Source organism: Carassius carassius, chromosome 23 (genome assembly GCF_963082965.1).
Source record: "Carassius carassius chromosome 23, fCarCar2.1, whole genome shotgun sequence".
NCBI lineage: Eukaryota > Metazoa > Chordata > Actinopteri > Cypriniformes > Cyprinidae > Carassius > Carassius carassius.
The window spans coordinates 18,204,206-18,227,737 of record NC_081777.1 but is presented as its reverse complement, the minus strand read 5'-3'; the positions used below and the strand labels follow the sequence as shown (position 1 = coordinate 18,227,737).

At 41.9% G+C, this 23,532-nt stretch overlaps 1 protein-coding gene across 2 annotated transcripts in view; it reads left to right on the top strand.

Annotated features, from left to right (window-relative positions):
* Window positions 1–23,532, top strand: part of LOC132101412 (phosphatidylinositol 4-phosphate 3-kinase C2 domain-containing subunit alpha-like) — a 46,022-nt gene that overhangs the window by 8,724 nt on the left and 13,766 nt on the right. For both annotated transcript variants that reach the window (XM_059506350.1, XM_059506351.1), the window contains exons 3-14: window positions 4,204–4,298; window positions 4,760–4,920; window positions 9,895–10,015; window positions 17,368–17,479; window positions 17,596–17,675; window positions 17,801–17,864; window positions 17,978–18,124; window positions 20,133–20,172; window positions 20,251–20,470; window positions 21,894–22,016; window positions 22,140–22,307; window positions 22,821–22,929. In XM_059506350.1, coding sequence (XP_059362333.1) covers window positions 4,204–4,298; window positions 4,760–4,920; window positions 9,895–10,015; window positions 17,368–17,479; window positions 17,596–17,675; window positions 17,801–17,864; window positions 17,978–18,124; window positions 20,133–20,172; window positions 20,251–20,470; window positions 21,894–22,016; window positions 22,140–22,307; window positions 22,821–22,929 — 1,440 coding nt within the window. The remainder of the gene's footprint in view (window positions 1–4,203; window positions 4,299–4,759; window positions 4,921–9,894; window positions 10,016–17,367; window positions 17,480–17,595; window positions 17,676–17,800; window positions 17,865–17,977; window positions 18,125–20,132; window positions 20,173–20,250; window positions 20,471–21,893; window positions 22,017–22,139; window positions 22,308–22,820; window positions 22,930–23,532) is intronic.

The window sequence follows — 23,532 nt, the reverse complement described above, 5'->3', positions numbered from 1 at the left end:
GATTAGTGGAGGAATTTTTTTTTTTGATCTCCTGATGTAAATATATAAAGTATTGGTGTCAAAGGTGGAGTTTTATTTTAATATATATGCAATTAAAAAAATAAAAGCTTTGTAAAAAATGTTTTTATATAAATGAATAAAATAAACTGCAAAAATAATAAAATATGTAGTTTATTAATATAATATAGACGTATAGTATGTAAACTACAGTTTAATAGGTTGGAGTCAGTACATTTTTTTCAAATGTTTTAAATATAGTCTCTTACACTTAGCAGGGCTGCATTATTTGATAGAAAATACAATAAAAACAGTAATATTGTAGAATATATTTAGAACTTAAAATAATCTATTTTAATATATTTAAAAATCTAATTTATTCCTGTGATGGCGAAGCTGAATTTTCAGCAGCCATTACTCCAGTCTTAAGAGTCACATGATCCTTTAGAAATCATTCTAATATGCTGATTTGGTCTTCAAGAAACATTTCTTATCAATGTAAAAAAAATGGCTGTGCTGCTTAAATTCTTGCGAAAAGAAAAATCTTACCCCCCCTAGTCTTTTGAACAGTTGTGTAATTAATAAATACTCGTCTGTCAGAGTGCATTGTAAGGCCTAATGCACAGATCCAATATTTTTGACGTCTGACACGCTATAGCCTCTTTCACACAGTAATACCAGTAAATTGCCGTAAAATTACCGGAACGACTTTACCGGTAAATTAAAAAATGCGCTGTTCACACAGTCAACGACATTCCAGCTTTTTTCCGGAAAAGCACCATTCACACATCCATTCCAAAATACCGGTAATTTCTGTGACGTCCTTAACCTCTAAATAGCTGCGCTTGTATTTTTAAACATTGAGGGTAATACGTGTTCAGTATTTCTGTTGATGGTTTCATTTTTGTTTCAAACTTTAGTATTCATGCAACTGCTTTTGTTACAGAGACATCGTAATAGACGACTGGTTTAAATAATTATACTCACCATTAATAAAACACCTGATGCTGTCGGGAGCTGGCCAATTTGTTGAAAATCGGCTTGAAAGGATTAATAGCACAATGAAGTTGCGGTTGTAAATTGCAGTCTGTAAGACACGCGACATTGCAGAAAAGGTGCGTTCACAAATGTAGCCTATGCTGATCCAAATTCATATCAAATAGTCTATCAGCGCAGATAAACAGTTCTGCATTCAAATTGAGTTCAAAAGATGTCGCAAAGCACCGGAAAAAGTAATTACCATGAATGTGACAGAGGGAAATACTAAAAATATATTTGAATTATTTACTAATAAACTAGTGTTTACTGAGTCTGTGTCCCTAAGGATGAAGTTGCCTGACTCATCATCTCCTCATTAGACGCGCCTTCTATACGGATTATGATTGTATTGAGATTTGTTTTGTTTGTTTTTATTATTTCGTTAAGTAGTAATTTAAAGCTTTCTATAAGATATATTTATCATGTCTGTGAGGCCTTCTGCTGAGTTTCGGTTTATTTTTGTAAGCTCTCCTGTTCAAGACGAGACGGCAGAAAGCATGTTTGTTTTCTTTATTTTTTATTTCTTTTTTTATATTATGATCGCGCTGGCACCTATATGTTTTATCTTGCACTCTCCTCACAAAATATTCGATATAGCGCACATCTGGGTTTAACGTTAAAACATTGTTACATGCTTGAACTGTTTTATATCTTTAGATTTTATTTTGGACAATTCGTGATGATTTGAGAAGGCTAAACTGATTAAACATAGGCTATGTAAACTCTCTCTCTGTGGTGGCCGCTTTAAATCAAAACTTATAGGCCTGTTTAACAATCAAAAACTGCTCCAAACATACAAAACTGAACTATTTTAATAGCTGAAACAGTAGTATAAGCTGTTTTGGGAGAATTGGGAAAAAAGACGGGCTGAAGTGAGTTGCGGGGCAAACCATAAAGTTGATGCCGAATGTCCAGCTCCACTGCTCCGACTTCTCGTTTGTACCTTATGTGTTTTTCCATATGTAAAAACTAAAATAAGTTGTAAAACTTAAAGTTATTATTATTATTATTTTTATTGTGTTCGGCATGGTGGGCCGCATGTGATTTCATGACGTGCTGCGGGTTGAGATCTACTGGTTTAGAGCTACAGGATTTATGGAGTAGCAGGATCCCCAAATAGATTGACAAAAGTCATAATAGGAACAATAAATACTTCCACTACTACTTCGTTTGTGATGGTCGTTTATTTTTTAGATATTAAGACGCAATGTTTTCAGTTTACTGATGACCTGACTTTGTCCTGTGAATGCATTGCTCTCGGAGACAGTTAACAGTTATTTTATCATACGTTACTGCATCACTAACAGTTTCTCTCAGATGATGACATATTTCTTCATCCGCCCGGATAAGGAGAAGCGCTTTAATTTCACTGTCGCTTCAGTTGGATGACATTTATTTTATTTTATTAAACAGTGCGTGAATGCGTCACATTGTTATGATTGGAGTAGTAGACGTATTACGTCACTGCGTTCTGAACTCTTATGTGCTCATACCGGTAATTTTCCTTCTGCGTTCACACACAGCAGAATTCCGGCAATTTACTGGTAATGTTACAACTTATATCGGTAAATTGCCGGAACGAATTTATCGGTATTTTTGAAAAGATCCTGTTCACACATGATCTCTTTACGGCAATTTACCGGTAATTTTCCGGAAAAGTCTGTATGTGTGAAAGGGCTTATAGTGTGTGCCAAACATGCCTGGGAGCATTCAGAAGCAGCCACATATTGGTCAGACATCAGTTGGACACTGAATTGAGTTAGTATGCTACTGCCAATGTTGTAGAAAGACTGGTATAATTTGTCATAGTGTATCACAACAGTAACTTGGCCCACACAGTAGCTCTCGTATGCAGACAACAAGGCGTTTCTGGTTGATACATTGACCATGTGGTTTCTGTTCTGCATGTGTGTTTATAAATGTGCTGTGAACATCCCCTCCATGTGAACTATTAACTGACCGTCTGACTTTAAGCTTGTCCTACATGCAGAAATGAAGTTTGTTTAATGTCATTGTGAGTAATTAGATGCATAAACAGAGCTCTTAGTCACAGTTTACCATCAAGCACTCTGCTGTTAGTGGAATGATAAATCATCCGACGGAAGTTCAGTTCTATTTATTTAGTGGAAGTATTACCAGGTCAGTAGGGAACAGAGTTCCAGTTAATGCATATCAGTATTCTTAGCAACAATAGAATAGAGGAAGTTGCATTTGCTGTGAATTCTATTACACACAAATGTAGATGATGATGGAAGTTTGCATGTATTCAATCACATACTAAGCTTACTCCATACTCTCATTCCTGAGTGTTGTGTTGAATTGATTCTGGGCAGATCCCTTATAAACGTTTAACCTGAGGAAAAGGTCTGTTTGGACTAGGAGAGATTGCATGTAGGGCAGCCAGAACTGTAAAACCGTAGCTCTAAGCAAAAGTGGATGAATAATTTGTGAATGTGTCTCACATGGCGTCTCATTTTTCTCTAAAGTTAGGCCTAGAGCTTTGGCCTAGTAAACAGCTAAAGGAACCCTCATCATATCCGATGCATACTGTATATATATTACCCACAATAAAACATATTTTTGTCTGAATCGATACTCTTGATTGTTTATTGCTTTGATTTAATTTATGGCAAATGTGTCGGAGGCAGATGTTCTCATCCGAGACCATGTTAAGAGAAAATTTTACAAGAATATGCCTGATCTACTTTTATTAATATTGAGATTAAATGCATATAGTCTGCATGGTAAATGTAATTAAAACAAAATGTATCTTTTTATTTAATTTCTTAGCATGTAAGCCATCATCGAACTAAAAGTACCTTTAATTCCTAGTTGTAATTCCATGTTGATGTTCTTTTTCTGGCCTGTTTCCTTCCTGAAGGAAGTCTCTTTTTTTGGCATTCCAGACATTCTTCACATTCTCCGTATCCTCTCACCTAATAGAGAGACTGTCTCATTCCAAATTTGAACTTGGATGTTAATGTTATCAATCATGTCTATTTGGTACCCCTCTGTTTAATACAGACTGTACATATGTTGTTTAAAACCTATATCTAACATATGATTTCCTATGTGTAGGACACCCATTAGTGAAAGGGAATGTATAGGATAATAGGCCAAATGTCTGCTCATCAGTATAACCATGGGTCCATGTCTGTCTTTTTACAGGTCAATAAAGGAAGTACAAATGTACTCTCAAAGTACTTAGAGGAAAAGGAAGTCCAAAATCTAGAAGTCGTGGCATTCTGTGAAGACATTTCAAAGTGAGTTATTAGTTGTTTTTTTGTTGTTTTTGTTTTTCAACTGACTGTTGAAAGGGATCCCTAAAAAAAACAGGTCCCACTACTACAGCTGTGTTGTTAATCTGATATCAGAAGGTCCCAGGATAACTGAATCAGCACTGTAATGTTGGATTCTATAGGAGAAGCAAAGCTAATTCGGACCTTAGGGACTAATTTGGAAAATGCTTTAAAACCTCATATGTGTGCCTCAGACAAGGACTCCTGACAAGTGAAATGCAGGAAGTCTACAGCTCTGTATATCCCATGTAACAATGGGAGCCAATACCTTGTTTCCTACTAATATCACACACAGAGAGTAAGCATGTATATGAAAATTAACAAAGGACTTAAAACTGAACCTTGTGGTACACCACAGTTCCCTTTGTTTTACCTTTGTTAGGTCTTCATTTAAAAACAAAATGTTGTCCTTTTTATTTTTGCAGACTTAGGTCAAAGTTCCCACATGATGACCTGGCTACCAATCCTGGCTATGTTCTCAGTCCTGTGATCACCCAAAGTAATTCAGGAGGGGACAGTGGGGGCAGTGTGAAAGTATCCATTGAGATTTCTGATTCTCAACAGCCTGTAACTTTCACTTGTGATGGTAAGCAGTTCTTTGTCACTTAATTTAGTCATTATAAAAAGCTTTTGACAGTGAAAATGTTTTACATGAAAATTGTAATTCTAACAGTTAAGGCAGTTACAGAAACAGTTGACCTAAAAAATTAAATTTTGCAGAAGGAAGTTATACAGTCATACAGGTTTGAAACGTCATAAGGGTCAGTAAATTATTACAATTTAATTTTTTTGGTGAACTATCCTTTATAAGTATCTAATAATGTCACATCTGATGAATCATATAACTCAGTATTTGTCAATAGTAAGCTTCTCTGAATGTCTGCTATAAAGGAAGCTGACAAATGAAGAAATCATGACACAACGCCAGAGAGCATTTCTTGGCCACTGTGACACATTCTCTTTTTACATAACTGTTACGGTGCGTCTGCTCAACAGATTCTTCGACCAGGGTTCCTGTGTTTTTTACTTTTCAGCTTGCAATTGGCAAGGTTTTTTACTGGGTAACCTGTCTGTGCTCCAGGACAAAAAGGACTTTTCATTGTGCTGTAGTGGCCTTGGCTCAGTTCCCTGTGAAGCGGCTGTGTTCTGAAGACTGCTGGGCCTCGTTTTTTGTGCAGAGTCTCTGGCCACCTCACTATTGGCAGGAAATCAAGACTGGCCTTTTGTGTTGAAAAAACTTTCTGTTTTCTTAATGCCTAAGCTCCATAGCTCTTTTTGTCCTGGATAAATCCAGCATAGACTGTGGTCTTAGGAAGGAAAAATGGGGCACAGTGTCTATCAGGCCCCAAAGATGCTTCAAAGACAGCTAATATATTTGAGGAGTGGCTCTGCTTTAACTGGCTGGATGGTTGTTCTAGCTATCTTTTTCTCACATTCACTCAATTTTTGCTTGTTTTTTTCTCTGAAACTAGCCCTGTTTGTTGTGTTTAGATCAAGAGATTTTAGATCCTACTAAAAGTCAGGTTTGTGACAACATTCCTACATTCCATGAACAGTGGTCAACAAAGTAATGCTTTTACTTTTACTTAATGTTCCTAATCCATGGAGAGAATCACCATACAACCATGGACGTATCATCTCTTTGCATATCAGTGCTGACTGTCTGAATCTTCAAAGAGGAAAAATCGTTTTTTGAGGTTTTCCTTAGTTTGTTTAAGTGGGGGAAAATGCTTAGCTGTGTGTAAGGTTAGTAAAATTAGCAATTCCAGACATACTTGGCATGAAAGACAAGGCAAATGAAGCTGAGTAGGCAACTAGGGTTTGAATGTGTGGAATATGAAGGCTTTTCCAGGATAAACTTATATTAAGTGTCTCAGTTTTCTGATCCCTGGATCAGACTTTGTCCATTTTTCTTTTCAAATGTAGGTACATCTATTTGACAAAAAGTTTACTTTTATTTACAGCAGTAGTTTCAGGATTGTGCATATATAGTCTGGTGTTCTACTCTAGCCTTTCTGCCTATTAGCTTTTTTTCCAAGGCTCTAAAGTCATGGCCAAAAGTTTTGGCAGTGACATAAATTTTGTGTTTTGCAAAGTTTACTTCTTCAGTATTTGATAATTATTTTTCCACATGTCTATTGTATACTGAAAAACAATGAAAATCATATCATAAGTTTTAAAGGCTTTTATTGGCAAAACATATAATGAGTCTTTATTTACAGTGTGGACCCTTGTCCTTCATAACCTCTGCAATTCACTCTGACATGCTGGATATTAGTTTCTGGGCCAAATCCTTACTGATGGACATCCATTCTTGCCTTCTTAGTTCTCAGAGTTGATCACAATTGGTGGGCTTCTTTGCATCCACTTGCCTTTTGATGACTGACCACAGGTTCTCTATGGGATTGAGATGCGGGGACTTGCCTGGCCACGGATCCAAAATTTCAATGTAATGATCCTTATCTCTCCTGCTTTGTGACACGCTACTCCATCATGCTGGAAAATGCACGGATCCTCACCAAATTGCTCATTCTTTATTCATGGCAGTGATTTTGGGCAGAATTATGAGAGAGCCCACTCCTTTGGTTTAAAAGCAACCCCACACATGGATGGTCTCAGGATGATTCACTGTTGGCACGTCAAAGGACTCATGGTAGCGTTCACCTTTTCTCCTCCAAACAATCGATTTTCCAGATGTCTCGAACAGTTGGAAGGGAGCTTCATCATAGAAAATAACTTTGCACCAGTTTTCTGGTGTCTAATCCTTGTGTTTTCTGCAGAATTACAGTCTGTCTGTGACATTTTATTTGGAGAAAAGTGGCTTCTTTGCTGCCCTTCTTGACACCAGGCCGTTGTCTAAAACTCTTGGCCTCACTGTGTGTGCAGATGCTCTCACACCAACCTGCTGCCATTTCTGTGCGAGCTCTGCACTGCTGGAGACATGATTCCATAGCTGAATGCTCAGGAGGAGACGGTCCTGGCACTTGCTGGACACTCTTGGACACCCTGAAGACTTCTTCACTGCAGTTGAACCTCTCTCCTTGAAGTTCTTGATGATCCAGTAAATGGTTCTTTCAGGTCAATATTCTTTGTAGCAATTTCCTTGCATGTGAGGCCATTATGATGCAAAGCAATGATGGCTGCACATGTTTCTTTGGAGGTAACCATTGCTAACAAGACCACAATGATTGGGAGTGCTACATCCCTTCTCTTATAGCTTGCTCTTACAATATAAATAGTATGTTAGCTATTTCACCTGACTAGTACTCATTCACACTTTCACATGTGCTGCTGATATGATTAGTCAATTAATGATAGCAGGTTATTTTGTGTCAGGATCAAAAAACAGTGAATTTTTTTTTAAATGAAGTACATTTTTTGGCCAATGAAGCATTTAGCAATTATTTTAAATGCATCTGATCTAGGGCTGCAGCTATCGATTCTTTTTGTAATCGTTTAATCTAGCACTAAATCAATCGATTAATCGGATAACAATTTTTTTGTGTGTTTTTAAACAACCATAAAAAATAATGCATGAATAATGTGTCTGTAAAATGATCAAGCATTTGGCTTTTATTTAAAAAAATAAAAAAAACAGAGGAATTAAAAATATCTGTTTTATGTAGATTTCTACACCTGCAGCATTTACCATTAGGCTACTAACAATATATAATTTCTGGGGTGAGCCTATTTGCTATGGTAACCTAGCAACCTGTGTGTGTGTGTGTGTGTGTGTGTGTGTGTGTGTGTGTGTTTGTGTGTGCACGTCGTGTGTGAGAAAGAGTGACGCCCCAGTCAGAACAGTTGCTTCATTGCAGTTTGGTACGACAGAAATACATACATTCATTTTCAATAGAACGCTTCATTTGGCTTGCATCACTTGCATTGCGGTGCATTTTAGGTGAAGCATCCGTTCGAAAAATCGCGTCACAACATCACGTCCCGGTGTATACAGTGAATGCATGCTGAAATTATTGTTGCGTGGATACATAAACGATTAAGCATATGTGATGCATTGCTGCGATCGGTCTGACTGGCGCGTGAGAGAGACGAGGGTGCATGCGTGTGTCTGTGTGTGAGGGGTTCTTTTTTTAGGGCTATACTCTATTGGAGTTGAACGTGAATACGTTTACTACTTAAAAACATCAAAGCTAAACATCATATCTAGTCAAACAGTATCACGACATTGCTACAAATACAATATGGGATTAAAATCAGCGAACATCAATGTATAGGCTTAGGCTACATTACCTTGTTTCAGCGACGCTTGGTGAAACAGCATGGAGTGGATGTTTTTCGGTTCAGTAGCTGAATCATTGAAGTCATACTGCTGTGGAATGCTCTTTGCAGTAGACACATTGCACCTTGTTCTCTTCTTTTTTAAGAATTTAATGATCCCAAACTTTTGACATTCTCTGCCGTTTATGGACATCTTTACTCTCCGCCATCGCGCCAACTAAATTCAAAATGTATTACGTGCTATGGAGTGCTTCATTGAACAACGGTCCGTGTGAATCAGATCCCTGCGCGTATAGTGCGCGTCATAGGAATTTAACGAGTAATTTTTGTAATCGAGTTAATCGAGTAACTCTATGAATCGTTTCAGCCCTAATCTGATCACTCTACACAATAATCTAGAAACAATGTGAATGAACACCACAACAGCTTAAGTAGGAAACTTTGCAAAACACAAAATTTATGTCACTGCCAAAACTTTTGGCCATGACTGTAGAGTTCCTGCCATTTTAGACCAACCATAATCTCCTGACATTCCAGCACTATGTGTGTTGCTGTAGTACCACGAAAAGATGTCAGAAGAGGACTTTTACTGGTATCCTGCAACCTCAAATTCACCACAAATTAGGAATGGCCATCAGACCTTTAGGCTTGAAAAACACTGCAGATATGAAGAGTCCAGGCCAGGCGCAGCTGACTAACTGTAATAAAGCCCTAGCTTATAGAGACTATCATTCCAAGGAGTGTTGTGGGGCAATTTTTTTTTTTTTTCTCAAATCTAGTGAACCTCTCATGCCAAATCCATTTCTTGTTACGGTTTTCCATCTCAATGAACCAAAAGAGGTTCACAGTAGTTCATACTGTGGGTCTTCTTCCAAATTGCACTCTCATCCCTTGCTTTCCTCCAAGTCAACACTGTACCACATGAACTGTTTGGTAATAGTCCATTTTAAAGCCAACATCAGTCCAAGCTTGGCAAACTGGTGTGTCATACTGGTTACATCATTTCTATATTTTTGTGCAACATCAAGCAGACAACACCTTCAGGATGGTCCTCAATTTAATTTAAATGATCAATTTACCCATAAATAAACCCATTTACTCACCCTCATGTTGTTCCAAACATTGACATTTCTGAAAAATGTTTTTTTGTCCATACAATAAGAGTCACTAGAATCCAAAGCAATATTGGACACCCCTGTCTTGCATTGTATGGACAAAAATGCATTTCTTTTATCATCTTGTTTACTTTTTTATTAGCTTCATTCTTTTCTCACTCCATGGATTCCCTTTTCCTTCATGTTTTCTGTGTTTCTTTGCCTAGTGAGTTCTCCAGTGGAGCTGCTCATAATGCAGGCTTTGTGTTGGGTCCATGATGACCTGAACCAGGTGGACATCAGCAGCTACGTTCTCAAGGTCTGTGGACAAGAGGAGGTTCTACAGAAGTGAGTACTTTGTTTACCAGCTCCCTTTCCCTTTTGCAGGCATTCTGTCGTATTGCAAAAAACAAGAACCCTGCCAACATTCCTTGAAAACTGGGTTATTTTGCTTTAATTGTGCTAGGGAAATGTTTCATTTTTACCCACACTATTGGAAGAGCAGAACCAGTTCTAGGGGAGGGGTGGCCTGCCTTAATAAGGAACAGTGGGAATGGGCAAAAACAAATAATCATCAAGCTCTGTAATGCAAGACAGCCTCCCTTAGTTAACATGTTATTTGTGTGTTCAGTGCAGAGTTTTGAGAGCCTTTAGTTAGTTTCCCCTTATGTTAAGGTATTGTTACTCACTGTCTGCTTTAGTGCTGGCTGTCTGGTCCTCAGTTGACATTGGCAAGTTGATACAAGTAATTATTAAAAACGTTCCTGCTCTGGCCTTTCAAAGCAAAGTCAACTAGGACACATCTCTTACCCTGGAATGTCCTTAGAGTGCATTTAAATAAAAAAAAAGAGACTTTTTTTTTTTTTTTTGCTTTTCATAAAGCAGGTTTGAGGTTACTAAGAAATGTTACATGTTTTTGAAAGACATCTCATATACCTCTCACCAAGGTTTCATTTAATCATCAAATGTACAATAAAAACAACTTGGAAAAAACTGATTTACTGAAAAAAAAAAAAAATTAATCAGGTTGGTAAAGCTGATTTTTCAGCAGCTGTAACTCCTATCTTTAGAGTCATGTGATTATTCAGAATTCATTCTAGTACTCAAGTAACATTTCTTATTATTATCAGTGTTGAAATGAGTTATACTGCTTAATATTTTTGTAAAAACTGTGATATTTTTTTTTATTCTTCGATTAATAGAAAGTTGAAAAGAGCCATATTTAATTGAAATATAGTTTCTGTGTAGCATTATAAATCTTTACTGCCACTTTTAATTCATTTAATGCATCCTTGCTAAATAGAAGTAACAATTTATTGAAACGTACTCGGTTACTAAACGTAACCTCGGTTCTCTCTAGAAGAGCGAACGAGTACTGCGTCTTAGCTAAGACGCTACGGGAAAAGTCTCTTTTCACGAAATACTGAAGCAAAAAATTATCCTTAATTTTGTATTTTTGTAAAGCGCATTTGCAGCAGTACACAGCCATAGGCGAGACGGCTCGTTCGCTCATTGGCTTGTTCTGCGGCAACTGCACAGCCTATCGAGCGCAGGCTGATGCAACATCTTACCTATAAGGGCGCTTCGCGCCCTTCTTGCCACTTCCCGCCGAAACGGGTGTGGCTCAACCTATAAAAGGAGCTCGAAAGGGCTGACTCACCTGATTTATTTCATCGCCGAAGCGAACCAGAGTGAATCGTACGCACGGCAGAGAACGCAGTACTCGTTCGCTCTTCTAGAGAGAACCGAGGTTACATTTAGTAACCGAGTACGTTCTCTTACGAGAGCTCTCTCGTACTGCGTCTTAGCTAAGACGCTACGGGAACCCGATGTAAAACGCCGTGCGCGCAGGGATCACACACCAATAAACCCGAAGCAACACCCAGGATTTACAGTGCACAGTCACCTGAGGGACTCACAGAGAGTCCGGGACAGAAAAGGGGGAAAGCCCTCTGTCCCATATCTAGCAGCATCCGTAGATGCGGCAATATGACATCACACAGCCGAGGCAAGGCCTGACCAATGTGGCAATGCGGGTCTTACGCAATACTGCCCATATAACAGTCGGCAGCGCATAGCGCTCATGAACTCAGAATTCCCCTCAGGGCCCCGATTCTTCTATACCGACAGCAGCCTTGCTTGCAAGGCGGGAACCTCCAGGTTATAGAACCTGATAAATGTAGACGGCGAGGCCCAACCCGCCGCCATACATATATCCTGCAAGGAGATCCCAGTAGACCACGCCCACGACGAGGCGACGCCTCTTGTGGAGTGTGCTCTGACGCCCAACGGGCACTGAAGGCCCCTGGAAGCGTAAGCTAACGCTATGGCGTCAACTATCCATCTGGATAGAGTCTGTCTCGAAACAGCCATTCCCTTGGAACGTCCACCGAACGAGACAAATCTTCTGCCGAAAGGCAGCAGAGCGAGACACATAAGCTCTTAAAACCCTGACAGGGCAAAGAAGACTCGAGTCTCCATCCTCCTCTGACACCGGCAGGGCAGACAGGGCAATAACCTGAGCCCGAAACGGTGTGTTGAGGGATTTCGGCACATAACCGTGCCTAGGTTTGAGTATGACCCTTGAGTCATTGGGCCCAAACTCCAAGCACGACTGGCTCACCGAGAGCGCGTGCAAATCACCCACACGCTTCACAGAAGCGAGAGCCAACAGGAATACTGTCTTGAACGACAGATGCTGAAGGCTAACCGATTGGATAGGCTCAAAAGGGGGACCCTTCAAGGCCTCCAAAACCGCCGCGAGGTCCCACATAGGGACTGACGGAGGTCTGGGAGGATTCAGCCTCCTAGCTCCTCTGAGTAACCGGATGACTAAATCGTTCCTTCCTATTGACTGACCGGACGCCGTTTCAGAAAACGCCGCGATGGCCGCCACATAAACTTTGAGCGTGGATGGGGCTCTGCCCTTATCCAACAGCTCCTGTAGGAAGGAGAGGACCTCCGTCACCTCACAACTAAGGGGTGAATAACCTCGAGCTGTGCACCAGCTGGAGAACACCGACCACTTCGAGGCATACAGACATCGTGTCGACGGAACTCTAGCCTGAGTGATGGTATTTAGCACTCCCACTGCGAGATCAGCAGGTAACCGTTGAGTGCCCATACATGGAGGGACCACAACTCCGGTTGAGGGTGCCAAATCGAGCCCTTGGCCTGCGAGAGGAGATCTCTCCTCAACGGTACCGGCCATGGGGCGACATCTGCTAATTGCATCAAATCTGGGAACCATGGTTGGTTCTTCCAAAGAGGTGCCACAAGCAGTATTGAACATCTCGTTTCTCTCACCCGTTCTATCACCTGCGGAAGGAGGGAGACGGGAGGGAACGCATAAAGCGGGCAGCACGGCCATTTCCGTGACAGCGCGCTTTCGTTCTTGGAAAAGAACGCGGGGCAGTGAGCGTTTTCGTGGGACGCAAAGAGGTCCACCTCCGCCATGCCAAATCTCTCCCACAACAGCCGGACTGTTTGTGGGTGTAGAGACCATTCGCCCGTAGGGACATTGCCTCTGGACAGCCTGTCTGGACCCAGATTCTGCAGTCCAGGCAACTCTCAGCGAGCGCACGTTGCGTTGAGCCCAAATCAGGAGGCGTTCCGTCAGCCTGCACAGGTTTCGGGACCCGAGACCGCCCTGGCGATTTATGTAGGACACCACGGACATGTTGTCCGAACGGACTACGACGTGGTGATCCTTGATATGGGGACAAAAGCGCGTCAGCGCGTTCTCCACTGCCAGCATTTCCAGGCAGTTGATATGATGGAGCCTTTCCCGTTCTGACCATAGGCCAAAGGACGGTCTGCCTTCGAGCAGCGCTCCCCATCCCGAAGTGGAGGCGTCCGTCGACACCATTTTCACACTCGGGGAAGTCCCCAGGCTTACACCTGATCGGTACCAGGACTGCAAACTGGTATGCCTGGCCCTCGAAGGCGAATCTCAAAAACCGCCTGTGGTTTGACGCTATCTGTATTTGAAAATACGCGTCCTTCAGATCTATTGACATGAACCAGTCCCCTCTGCGAATCTGCGCGAGGAGCTTCCTGGTCGTGAGCATTTTGAAACTGCGTTTCATCAATGCCTTGTTCAGCTGTCTTAGATCCAGTATGGGCCTGAGACCCCCGTCTCTCTTGGGCACCAGAAAGAATCTGCTGTACAGCCCCCCCTCGCTTTGAGCTTGAGACACAGGCTCTACAGCCCCTTTGCTCAACAGTTTTGATATTTCGGCCCGAAGTATGTGTGCTACTTCTGTTTTGACCGTAGTTTCGACGCGCGCTGAAAAGCGCGGTGGGCGTCGAGAAAACTGTAGCGAGTAGCCTCTCTTTATAATGCCTAGCACCCAATCCGAAACCCCTGGAAGCGCTGACCATGCATCTGCATGAATGGCTAAGGGCTGGATGCGACACGCGCTCTGTTGACTGGGCAACGGCGGCGCTCGAGTGTGCTGCGCATCTGAGGCGGGGAGCGCGCTGATCACAGCGGGCAGATCGCTCATCCTCGACCCCGTTCCGGCGCTTAACCGACTGGAGGGAGGCTGAGCGGGTCCCGTGGGACTCGATATATCTGTGAGTAACCGTGGGCTGCATGTGTGCACTTTTACCACTTTCAACTCGCCGTCTGCCTGTGCAGAATGTACGTGCACGGGCCTCGTTTTTACAGAAGCCCCGCGCTATAAGTGACATAGTGTATGTGGGCACTGGGAAGTGGGCACGTTTACTATGCGGCGCGCTCGACCGATCTGTGTCGATCTTATGTGCGCTAGCCCTGTGTGCAGGGCTGTGCTTACATGCGGGGATGGGCACTGGGTAGTGGGCATCGTCACTGCATTTAAAGCACCATCGGCCGTGGCCGGACGAGCGTGCACGGGTTTCGTTTTTACAGAAACCACATGACGCGTGTGACATAGTAATTGTGGGCACTGAGGGGTGGGCACGTTTACTATGTAGTGTGCGCGACCGACTTGAGTCGACATTATGGGCGCAGGCCCTGTGTGTAGGGCTGTGCTTACATGTGGAGATGGGCACTGAGGAGTGGGCATCGTCACAACATTTATAGCACCATCGGCCGTGGCCGGAACACCAGAAAAAACACTCTTTTTGTGAAACATCTGGGTAGCCGTGATAACGGCTTTTGTGTGCAGGCAAGCGGGCACTCGTGCAGGCTTGGGCATTGCAGAAGACACTGAGGCAGTCACAACTCTTGGAACTGCAACAGCGGCGCGCTTGGGTGAGAGCTCGGCCGCAGCGGAACTCGAACACCGGCGCTTTCCCAGCAGTGCTAGGATGCTTTCGGGGCTTCTGGCTTCATCGCAATCCTCTGCCGCGGCTCCCGCGGCGCGGGGCGACGGCTCGAAGAGCGAGAACGGGGTCCCGAGCTGCGTTGCTGACGCTGTCGTGATGGCGCAGCAGGAGGCGGTGGGCGTGACTGAGAGCTCTGTGGGGCCGGTCTAGAGCGGCTAGCTGCAGAACTGGAGCGCTTCGGCAAGAAGTGCTTGAACGCCTGTGAAGCTTTCTGGTCCTCGGCGAATCTCTCCACAAACTCGTTGACGGAAGATCCAAAGAGGCCGGCAGGAGTTAGCGGAGCATCAAGAAACGCAGCGCGCTCAGACTCCTTGATGTCAGAAAGCGTCAGCCACAAATGCCTCTCAGCCACCGTAGCGGAAGCCATAACCCGTCCCATGGCCTGTGCAGCGGACTTAGTAGCGCGGAGGGAGAGATCCGAAGCACTCCTCAGATCCGCGAGACAGATCGCTTCAGGTCCCATCTCATCCAGCTTGCGGAGAAGATCGCCCTAGAAAATCTGTAGCGTCGCCATGGTGTGTAGCGCAGACGCAGCCTGCCCAGCAGCAGAGAATATCCGTGCGAGCAGCGATGACGTCATGCGGCAGGCTTTGGATGGCAACGCCGCCTTAGTCCGCCGTCCAGCAGAGGGCGGGCAAAGGTGCGCTGCTATAGGCTGTTCCACCGGCGGAAGTGACAGGTAGCCTCTGTTCTTAGCACTGTCCAGTGTGGAGAATGCTGACAAAACAGATGAGCGGATTCTCGCCGAGAATGGAGCGTCCCAATCCTTCGCCACTTCTTCGTGAAGCTCAGGAAGAAAAGGGGCGTGTTTTGAGCTTGAGGAAGAGCGCTCATCCGGAAGATAGCTACCATCCAGCCGGGAACGTGAAGGGGGCACTGGTGCAGACCACTCGAGGCCGAGGCTCGCCGCGGCCAACGAGAGTACACGCATCAGCTCCTTATCGATATCCCCCCGTCTGCTGGGCCTCTGAGCAGCGGGCGCGAGATCCACGGAGCTCGCCCAACCCTCACTGCCCGAAGCAAGCAGAGAGCACGTGTCTTCTTCCTCCGACGCGGGCCTGAGATCCACTTCCTCCGATGACGCGTCGGCAAGCAGCGGACGCTGAGCATCGGGAAGCGATGCAGGGGAGACCGGCGAAGCGGAGGGAACCGGCGAGCTCGGCCGAGCTGGAGGCGGTTCTGGTAGGCGCTGCGAGCGGCGCTTCTTACGGCGCTGCGGCGCAGCGGATGATGCAGGCTTCGAGAAGGATGCCAGGCGAGTCCTCAGAGTCACCATAGGCATCAACTCGCAATGAGGACATCCGCCATCAGCGAGCGCGAGCGCTGCATGGTCTTCACCCAGACAGGAGACGCAGATGACGTGACGATCTCCTTCGCTGAGCGGGGTTCTGCACGAGCCGCACGAAGGCATCTTTAAAAAGACGCAGCTCTTTTGTGAATGTGCGTCGCAGGGCGAACACACACACAGAATATTACAGAACAAGGATTGTAAAGGATATGGGCGCCGGATGGCGCAGCAGGAACGGCAGTGGAAGGCGGCGGTGCCAGCGGCTTCAGGATGGCTCGTCCTGCTGATATGCTCTTCCAGACGGCGCTTGCTTCCTCGTGATCCAGCGATGCGTGAGCTTCACTGAAGAGATGAAAAATCAGGTGAGTCAGCCTTTTCGAGCTCCTTTTATAGGTTGAGCCACACCCGTTTCGGCGGGAAGTGGCAAGAAGGGCGCGAAGCGCCCTTATTGGTCTGATGTTGCATCAGCCTGCGCTCGATAGGCTGTGCAGTTGCCGCAGAACAAGCCAATGAGCGAACGAGCCGTCTCGCCTATGGCTGTGTACTGCTGCAAATGCGCTTTACAAAAATACAAAATTAAGGATAATTTTTTGCTTCAGTATTTCGTGGAAAGAGACTTTTCCCGTAGCGTCTTAGCTAAGACGCAGTATGAGAGAGCTCTCGTAAGAGAACCCAAACTTTAAAATGTTCGATATTATCATATTAACATTTAAAATGTTCGATAATTTTTTGGTCTGATGTTGCATCAGCCTGCGCTCGATAGGCTGTGCAGTTGCCGCAGAACAAGCCAATGAGCGAACGAGCCGTCTCGCCTATGGCTGTGTACTGCTGCAAATGCGCTTTACAAAAATACAAAATTAAGGATAATTTTTTGCTTCAGTATTTCGTGAAAAGAGACTTTTCCCGTAGCGTCTTAGCTAAGACGCAGTAAGAGAGAGCTCTCGTAAGAGAACCCAAACTTTAAAATGTTCGATATTATTATTAGTATTATATAATTTAGATGTAAGCGTTATATACTGTAGTTATTCATTGATTCATTCATTCATTGTTGCTTTTGGCTCTGGCCCATGTCTGAAGCATCTTTAACATTATCTTCCAGTAAACACAGTCTGGGCAGTCATGAATATGTGCAGAATTGCAGGAAGTGGGAAACGGAGATCAAACTACAGCTCCTTTTTCTAAGCACAATGAGAAGAGATCTGGCCCGAACGGTAAAACTCTTACAAAGGCTAGAATAAGCAAATAGAAACTAGTTGTTCACTGCATTACTATCTTCAGAGGTTATTAATGGATATATTTAATGGATAAATGTTTTCTATACTAACAGGCAGATGACGACATTTCCCCTATTGTCTTGGAGAAATACCTTGGCCTAGTGGAGAGGCCGTTTAAAGAGTCAGTCACAAGGTAGGAATGTTCTCCATCTTATCTCCTGCCCCTACTAAAGGCTACGAAAGCCATGGGTGGCCTTTGAAGTCCCTGATTGTGCTTGTTGATTTCTCTCATTCCTTTGCATGTTTTTTCTTCTCTAGAGAGGGTATTGCTGAATACCTTGAAGGATATCATAAGCAGGTCAATCTCTGCCTTCAGAATGAGGTGACTTGTTATTTAACAATAACACAGCAAGCTATACTATACTATATGAAAAGAAATAAAGGAGTGTTTGAAATGATGTCAGTGTTTCTCACTTTCAATCTCTCTCTCATTAGAGCACTCAGTATAAGACAGTGGACAGTGTGATTCAGTCTGTTAAAAATCTGTGCTGCGGACTGGATGAAGTTGAGACACCAGCCGTCAGTGATGCCATCAAGAAGCTCAAACGCTCTGTCAACCTTCCTAGAACACGTTCTCCAGAGGTCAGAGAACATTCAGTGTGAAGTAATGATGCACTGTAATAAAGTTGTAGCTGATGCTAAAAATCCAGTAACAATTTAAATGTTATGACAAATAACAGATTGTTGATAAGGCCCTGTTTACACTTGTGCGTTTTCATTTTAAAATGCATAACTTTTGCTACGGTTACGCCTATCGTTTACACTATTCCGGCGTTTTCCACATTCGAAAATGCAAACTTTTGAAAATGCTGCTGACCCTGTTCTAGTTTGAAAACTCCGGGTTGTGTTTCAGTGTAAACGGACCAAATCGGAGACTTTCGATGGCGTGGCTGCCCACGTGATCTCTGCTTATCCTTGACAACCGTGTAGCCGTATCATGTCTCTGTCGAGTATGTCGCTGTATTTGTTTTGGCGTGACTCCCCTTCTCCCAATTGACATTTTCGGCCGATATTGCCGCCTTATAATCATTAATTACTTTGAGTAACAATTCCACCTTATCATCTGACCACACAAAGACGTCCTTGCTTTTCCTCGCCATCATGCTCATTGTCGAACCTGCCAGTGTCTAGCAAACAACTTCTTGTTTACACTTTTACGCGCATGCCTAGTGTGCATGAATGGTCATGTGACATTAGTTTTCGGTTATGTAGTGTAGACTGAGATAGTTTCAGAAACACTTGTCTAAACGCGGATCAATTTTAATTCTAAAACACAATTTTAAAATGGAAACGCACTAGTGTAAACGGGGCCTAAATGTCTGATATTACAGTACTGATCTAAACTAAACTAAAATCAGTTACTTGGTAAATGGTAAATGTGAGTTTAGGCATAACATCGTTAAAATATATGGTATAAAAATAGATGTTTATTTTGAGATCCACTAAATATTACATCTAAACTGGTGTAAAGGGTTAGTTCACCCGAGAATGAAAATTTGTCCATCTTCTACTCACCCTCGAAGCATCCTAGGTGTATGTGACTTTCTTCTTTAAGAATAATCCAGTCGGAGTTATTTTAAAAATTTGCCCTTGCTCTTCATAGCCTTTCAGTGGGGGTAAGCAGGCATTTGTTGTCAACAGTTTAGAAGACGTGAAATAAAGTGCACGCATCTGTAATAAAACGTCCCTCACACTGCTTCAGGGGGTTAAAAAAAGGCCCCCTGTAGCGAATCCACACATTTTTGTAAGGTAAATATCCAGATTTAAAACATAATAAACTCTAACATCTGCTGACTGTGGGACATGGAAAACGTGCCGGCAAGACGCATGCCTCTGGGAAATGTAGGAGCAAAGGAAACAAAGTTTCCTTACTTTAAAAAAGGAAAACAAGTCTCCTCTTGGCTTATTTCAAAATCCTCAGATGTTTTCTACACAAATCCTCGTTTTGTGCTTCTAATTCGTGTCTAGCGTTTTGTTTTGTTCTCTCTCTCCGCATTCGTCACCAACCACGCAGCGCTGACGTACTACAACATCTGCCTGCACATCTTCCAGTTCCCCCCTGTCAGCAGAAGTGAGAAAAAAAGTGTTTATTAAGTTTGAAATCTGGATATTTACCTAACAGAAACGCATGGATTCGCTACAGGGGGCCTTTATTCACCACCTGGAGCAGTGTGAGGGATGTTTCATTACAGATGCTTGCACTTTATTTCATGTCTTCTGAACTGTTGACAACAAACACCCTCTTGCCCCCATTGAAAGGCTTGGAAGAGCAAGAACAATATTTAATATAACTCTGACTGGATTATTCTTAAAGAAGAAAGTCACATACACCTAGGATGCTTCGAGGGTGAGTAGAAGACGGACGAATTTCCATTCTCGGGTAAACTAACCCTTTAATTCGATTCAAGTGGTTGCAATCAATTCATGTTAGCCACATTTAGATAAACAAATTTTGTTGAAAGTTAGTCAACTAAATGTATTTAAATGTAGCTAACATAAATTTATGCAACCACTTACCTAAAAAAAATAGTAAATTCAATGAATCATTTTTTTTCAGTGTACATACAAAGAACACTGCTTTGTTTTGCAGGCTGGTGCAACGAGTTCAGCTTCTACAAGTTCAGCTAATGGTAAGCTCAGCTCCTGAAGTCATCTCAATGGCTGTTTCTTGTTCACCTATGCTGTACTCTGCTGCTTGTGATCCCCAGGTTATGCTAGCCCAGTGGAGGAGAGTTTAGCCGGACTCACAGATGCTGTGTATGAGCTCGCCAAGCTCTACCTGAGCTCTTTCTGTCCAACTACTCCTGGCTGCACAATGGAAGAGCCCATGGAGGACAGGAGGGACAGCAAAGAAGCCTCGGGTACCACTGAGCACCTGCAGTTCACTCTGTTTGCCGTTCATGGCATTCCTGCTACCTGGGTCAGCAGGTGAGCACTGTGTCCCTTTTAGTGCTTGTGACATGAGGGTTTCTGAAGCTGGTCTAAGCTTTAGCTTAATACTTTCATAATAAAGAAATAGATTTAAAAAAAAAATCCATTTACCCTTCCTGTTTTGGCCTATCTAGCCCTGCAGTCTAAATAAGTGCATAAAACTTTTTAATTCAGTCCAGACTGATAATGACTCACAAACACACTGCCAAGGTATAATTCTCTACTTCTTTCAAAGCACTGCCTTACTCCATATTTATTACACTGCTATTTCATCCTAGATAATTTGAGTAATTTAGGGTCTGTGTTCTCTTGAAGCAGTCAGCCTCAATAAATTATATCTGGACCATTTAACATTTAAACCAACTTGGAAAGCTTAGAATCACATTATTTCCATTCACTACACAACAATAATTGTATTCAACATGCTTTTGAAACTTTTAAGGCCACCTATGAAAAATGTTACAAGAAATGAGGGCTGTGTCCTCTGATAATGAATATTTGGAGGGTCAGGATGTTGCTGATGATCTCTTACTACAAGGGCTGTGCATTACAGCTAAATGTTTAATACTTTTGACATTGTGTATATTTTGAAACATATACTGTATATTTGTTCTTAAATGGCCCAACATTTTTATTTTTATTTATTTCACAAAAATGAATCAAAATGCCCCAATAGCATTGTTTCATACTCATTAGTCATTAGACAAGGATTCAAGTCAATTGACAGTATTTATGAAACGTTATATATAGTGTGTATATTCTGTTAGAAGTTTGGGGTCAGTTTTTTTTGTTTTTTGTTTTTTTCCCAGAAGTTAGAAGTACTTTTATTACCAAGGATGCATTAAATTGACAGAATGATGGTAAAGACATTTATCATGTTACAAAAGATTTCGATTTCAAATGAATGCTACTCTTTTCAGAAAAGAATTCTGAAATGTATCATGTATCACAGTTTCCACAAAAATATTAAGCTGCATATCTGTTTTCAGTATTGATAAGAAATGTTTCTAGAGCACAAAATTAAAAGTAAATTTTAAAATAAATAAAAAAAACTGCTTCTTACTGAATTTTAGATCAAATAAATGCATTCCTAGGCATAAAAGATTTTTCAAAAACATGAGGAAAATTTACCAACCCCAAATATTTGAATTAGCAGTGTGCGAAAACAAAAGCACATACTTTGCCATTATTTGAAACCTCTCAAAACAAATACTTGAATGAATATATGCAAACAGTTTTTGTGTAAATTGTGCATAAAACTAAATGGATTTTTTTTTTTTATTATTAGTTTTCAAACAGTGTGCTAGTCTCGAGTAACTTTTATATTCAGTCAAATTATGCTTTATGCAAAAGATAAGTAAAGACCAATGTTTTCTTCCCTTTCCGTGCCATAGAGTAATTTGTCCTTCCTGTTTTTCAGTTTTGAAAAATACTACCTGATGTGTGCCCTGACCCACAACAACAGGAACCTCTTCAAACCTGTTCAGTCCAAAAAAGTGGGAACATACAAGAGTCTTTTCTACCACATCAAATGGGACGAACTGTAAGTGTTAATGCTCCTTAAACACACTGGCACGCTACTTCCTGCAATTTCTAGAATTAGAAGGAAATCAGCGTGATTGCTGCCAGTTTCTGCTGTTGGTGATGACTGCCTCTGTTTCTTTAGGATAAATTTCCCTATTTCAGTGGCACTTTTACCACTAGAGGCCATGCTGAGTCTTTCTCTCTACGGACTTCTTAACCAGAATGCGAACAACTCGCCAGATTCCAACAAGCAGCGGAAGGGTCCAGAGCTTTTGGGAAAAGTGTCCATGCCTCTGTTTGATTTCAGAAGGTAAGTCATAAAATAATACCTCAAATAAAATTGATTTACCTTGGAGAGTATATTGTTAAGTTATAGAATTTTCAGGATTGCTTCATAATTGTTTAGGTGCGCATACATTTTTTTTTTTTTTTTCTTCATTTTTCAAAAAAAATATAATTAGGTAATGTATCAGTTATTCAGTACTCATAATGCAAGATCCATAAACAGCTTAATTGTTGATGACTGAAAAGTATGCAGTCACTTCATTATGTCTTTATGTAAAATCTTGAAGAACAAAGAAAACATATTAGGTAACACTGGTTATGATAAAATTACAGATTTCTTGCCATTTTGATTGTGTTTCACTCTCAAAGTGAGCGAACCTATTTATAATTACAAGTTTCACAAAAAATGTAACAATTATGGCAATTTCTATACGAAAGCCCAAAATGTCCACTGGGATGCCTGTGCAAAATTAATAAATTTGAGACGGCAGTAAATATGTAATATACATAATATATATTCTTGTACTTTGTGTTTCAGGGTGCTGTCAAGAGGTAGCAAGCTGCTGAGTTTGTGGACATCTCATCAAGTCTTTCAGCCTGGTGCTGCAGGCAAGGGGAAGAATCCTTCAGAACGGATCATACTGCAGGTTCTTTTATTTGTCCTTTTTTCTATCTAGAGTCAGTTGCTCTTCATTGACATTGATTGACACTAAAGAGGTCATGAACTACCTTTGTCAGTTTTTTTGTTTTATTTTACTGTTCTCTATAGTCCATTTTATAATGTTATCAATAATTTTTACATTAAAAAACATCATGACGTAGTAATTACAGGGGGTCCATGGGACCTTTAAAGTCTCAAAATGTCTTAAATAACGTTTTCCTAATAAACGGCCTTAAAAAGTCTTAAAAATGTCTTATATTCAGATTCGATGGGTCTTAAATATTTTTGGTCACATTACCGCTAAAATATCTTAAGTCTGACGGACCTTATGACTGTTTACAACCATTGGACTGACTGAAGAAACACCCCCCATCCCGCATCATCAGACAGAATTGTAGTAACATTAGCAGAATACAGGTCGAACTACCTTCTTTGTGTATATAATGTTCTCAATAATAATAATTAATATAGGTCTAGCTACTAGCTACAGCTGACCACCAACCTTCTAGCCACTAGCCTTCTAATTTAAAATGTTTTTTTTTTTTTTTACTTGGACAAACATCCTGATTAAAACCTGAGTGACAAAAAA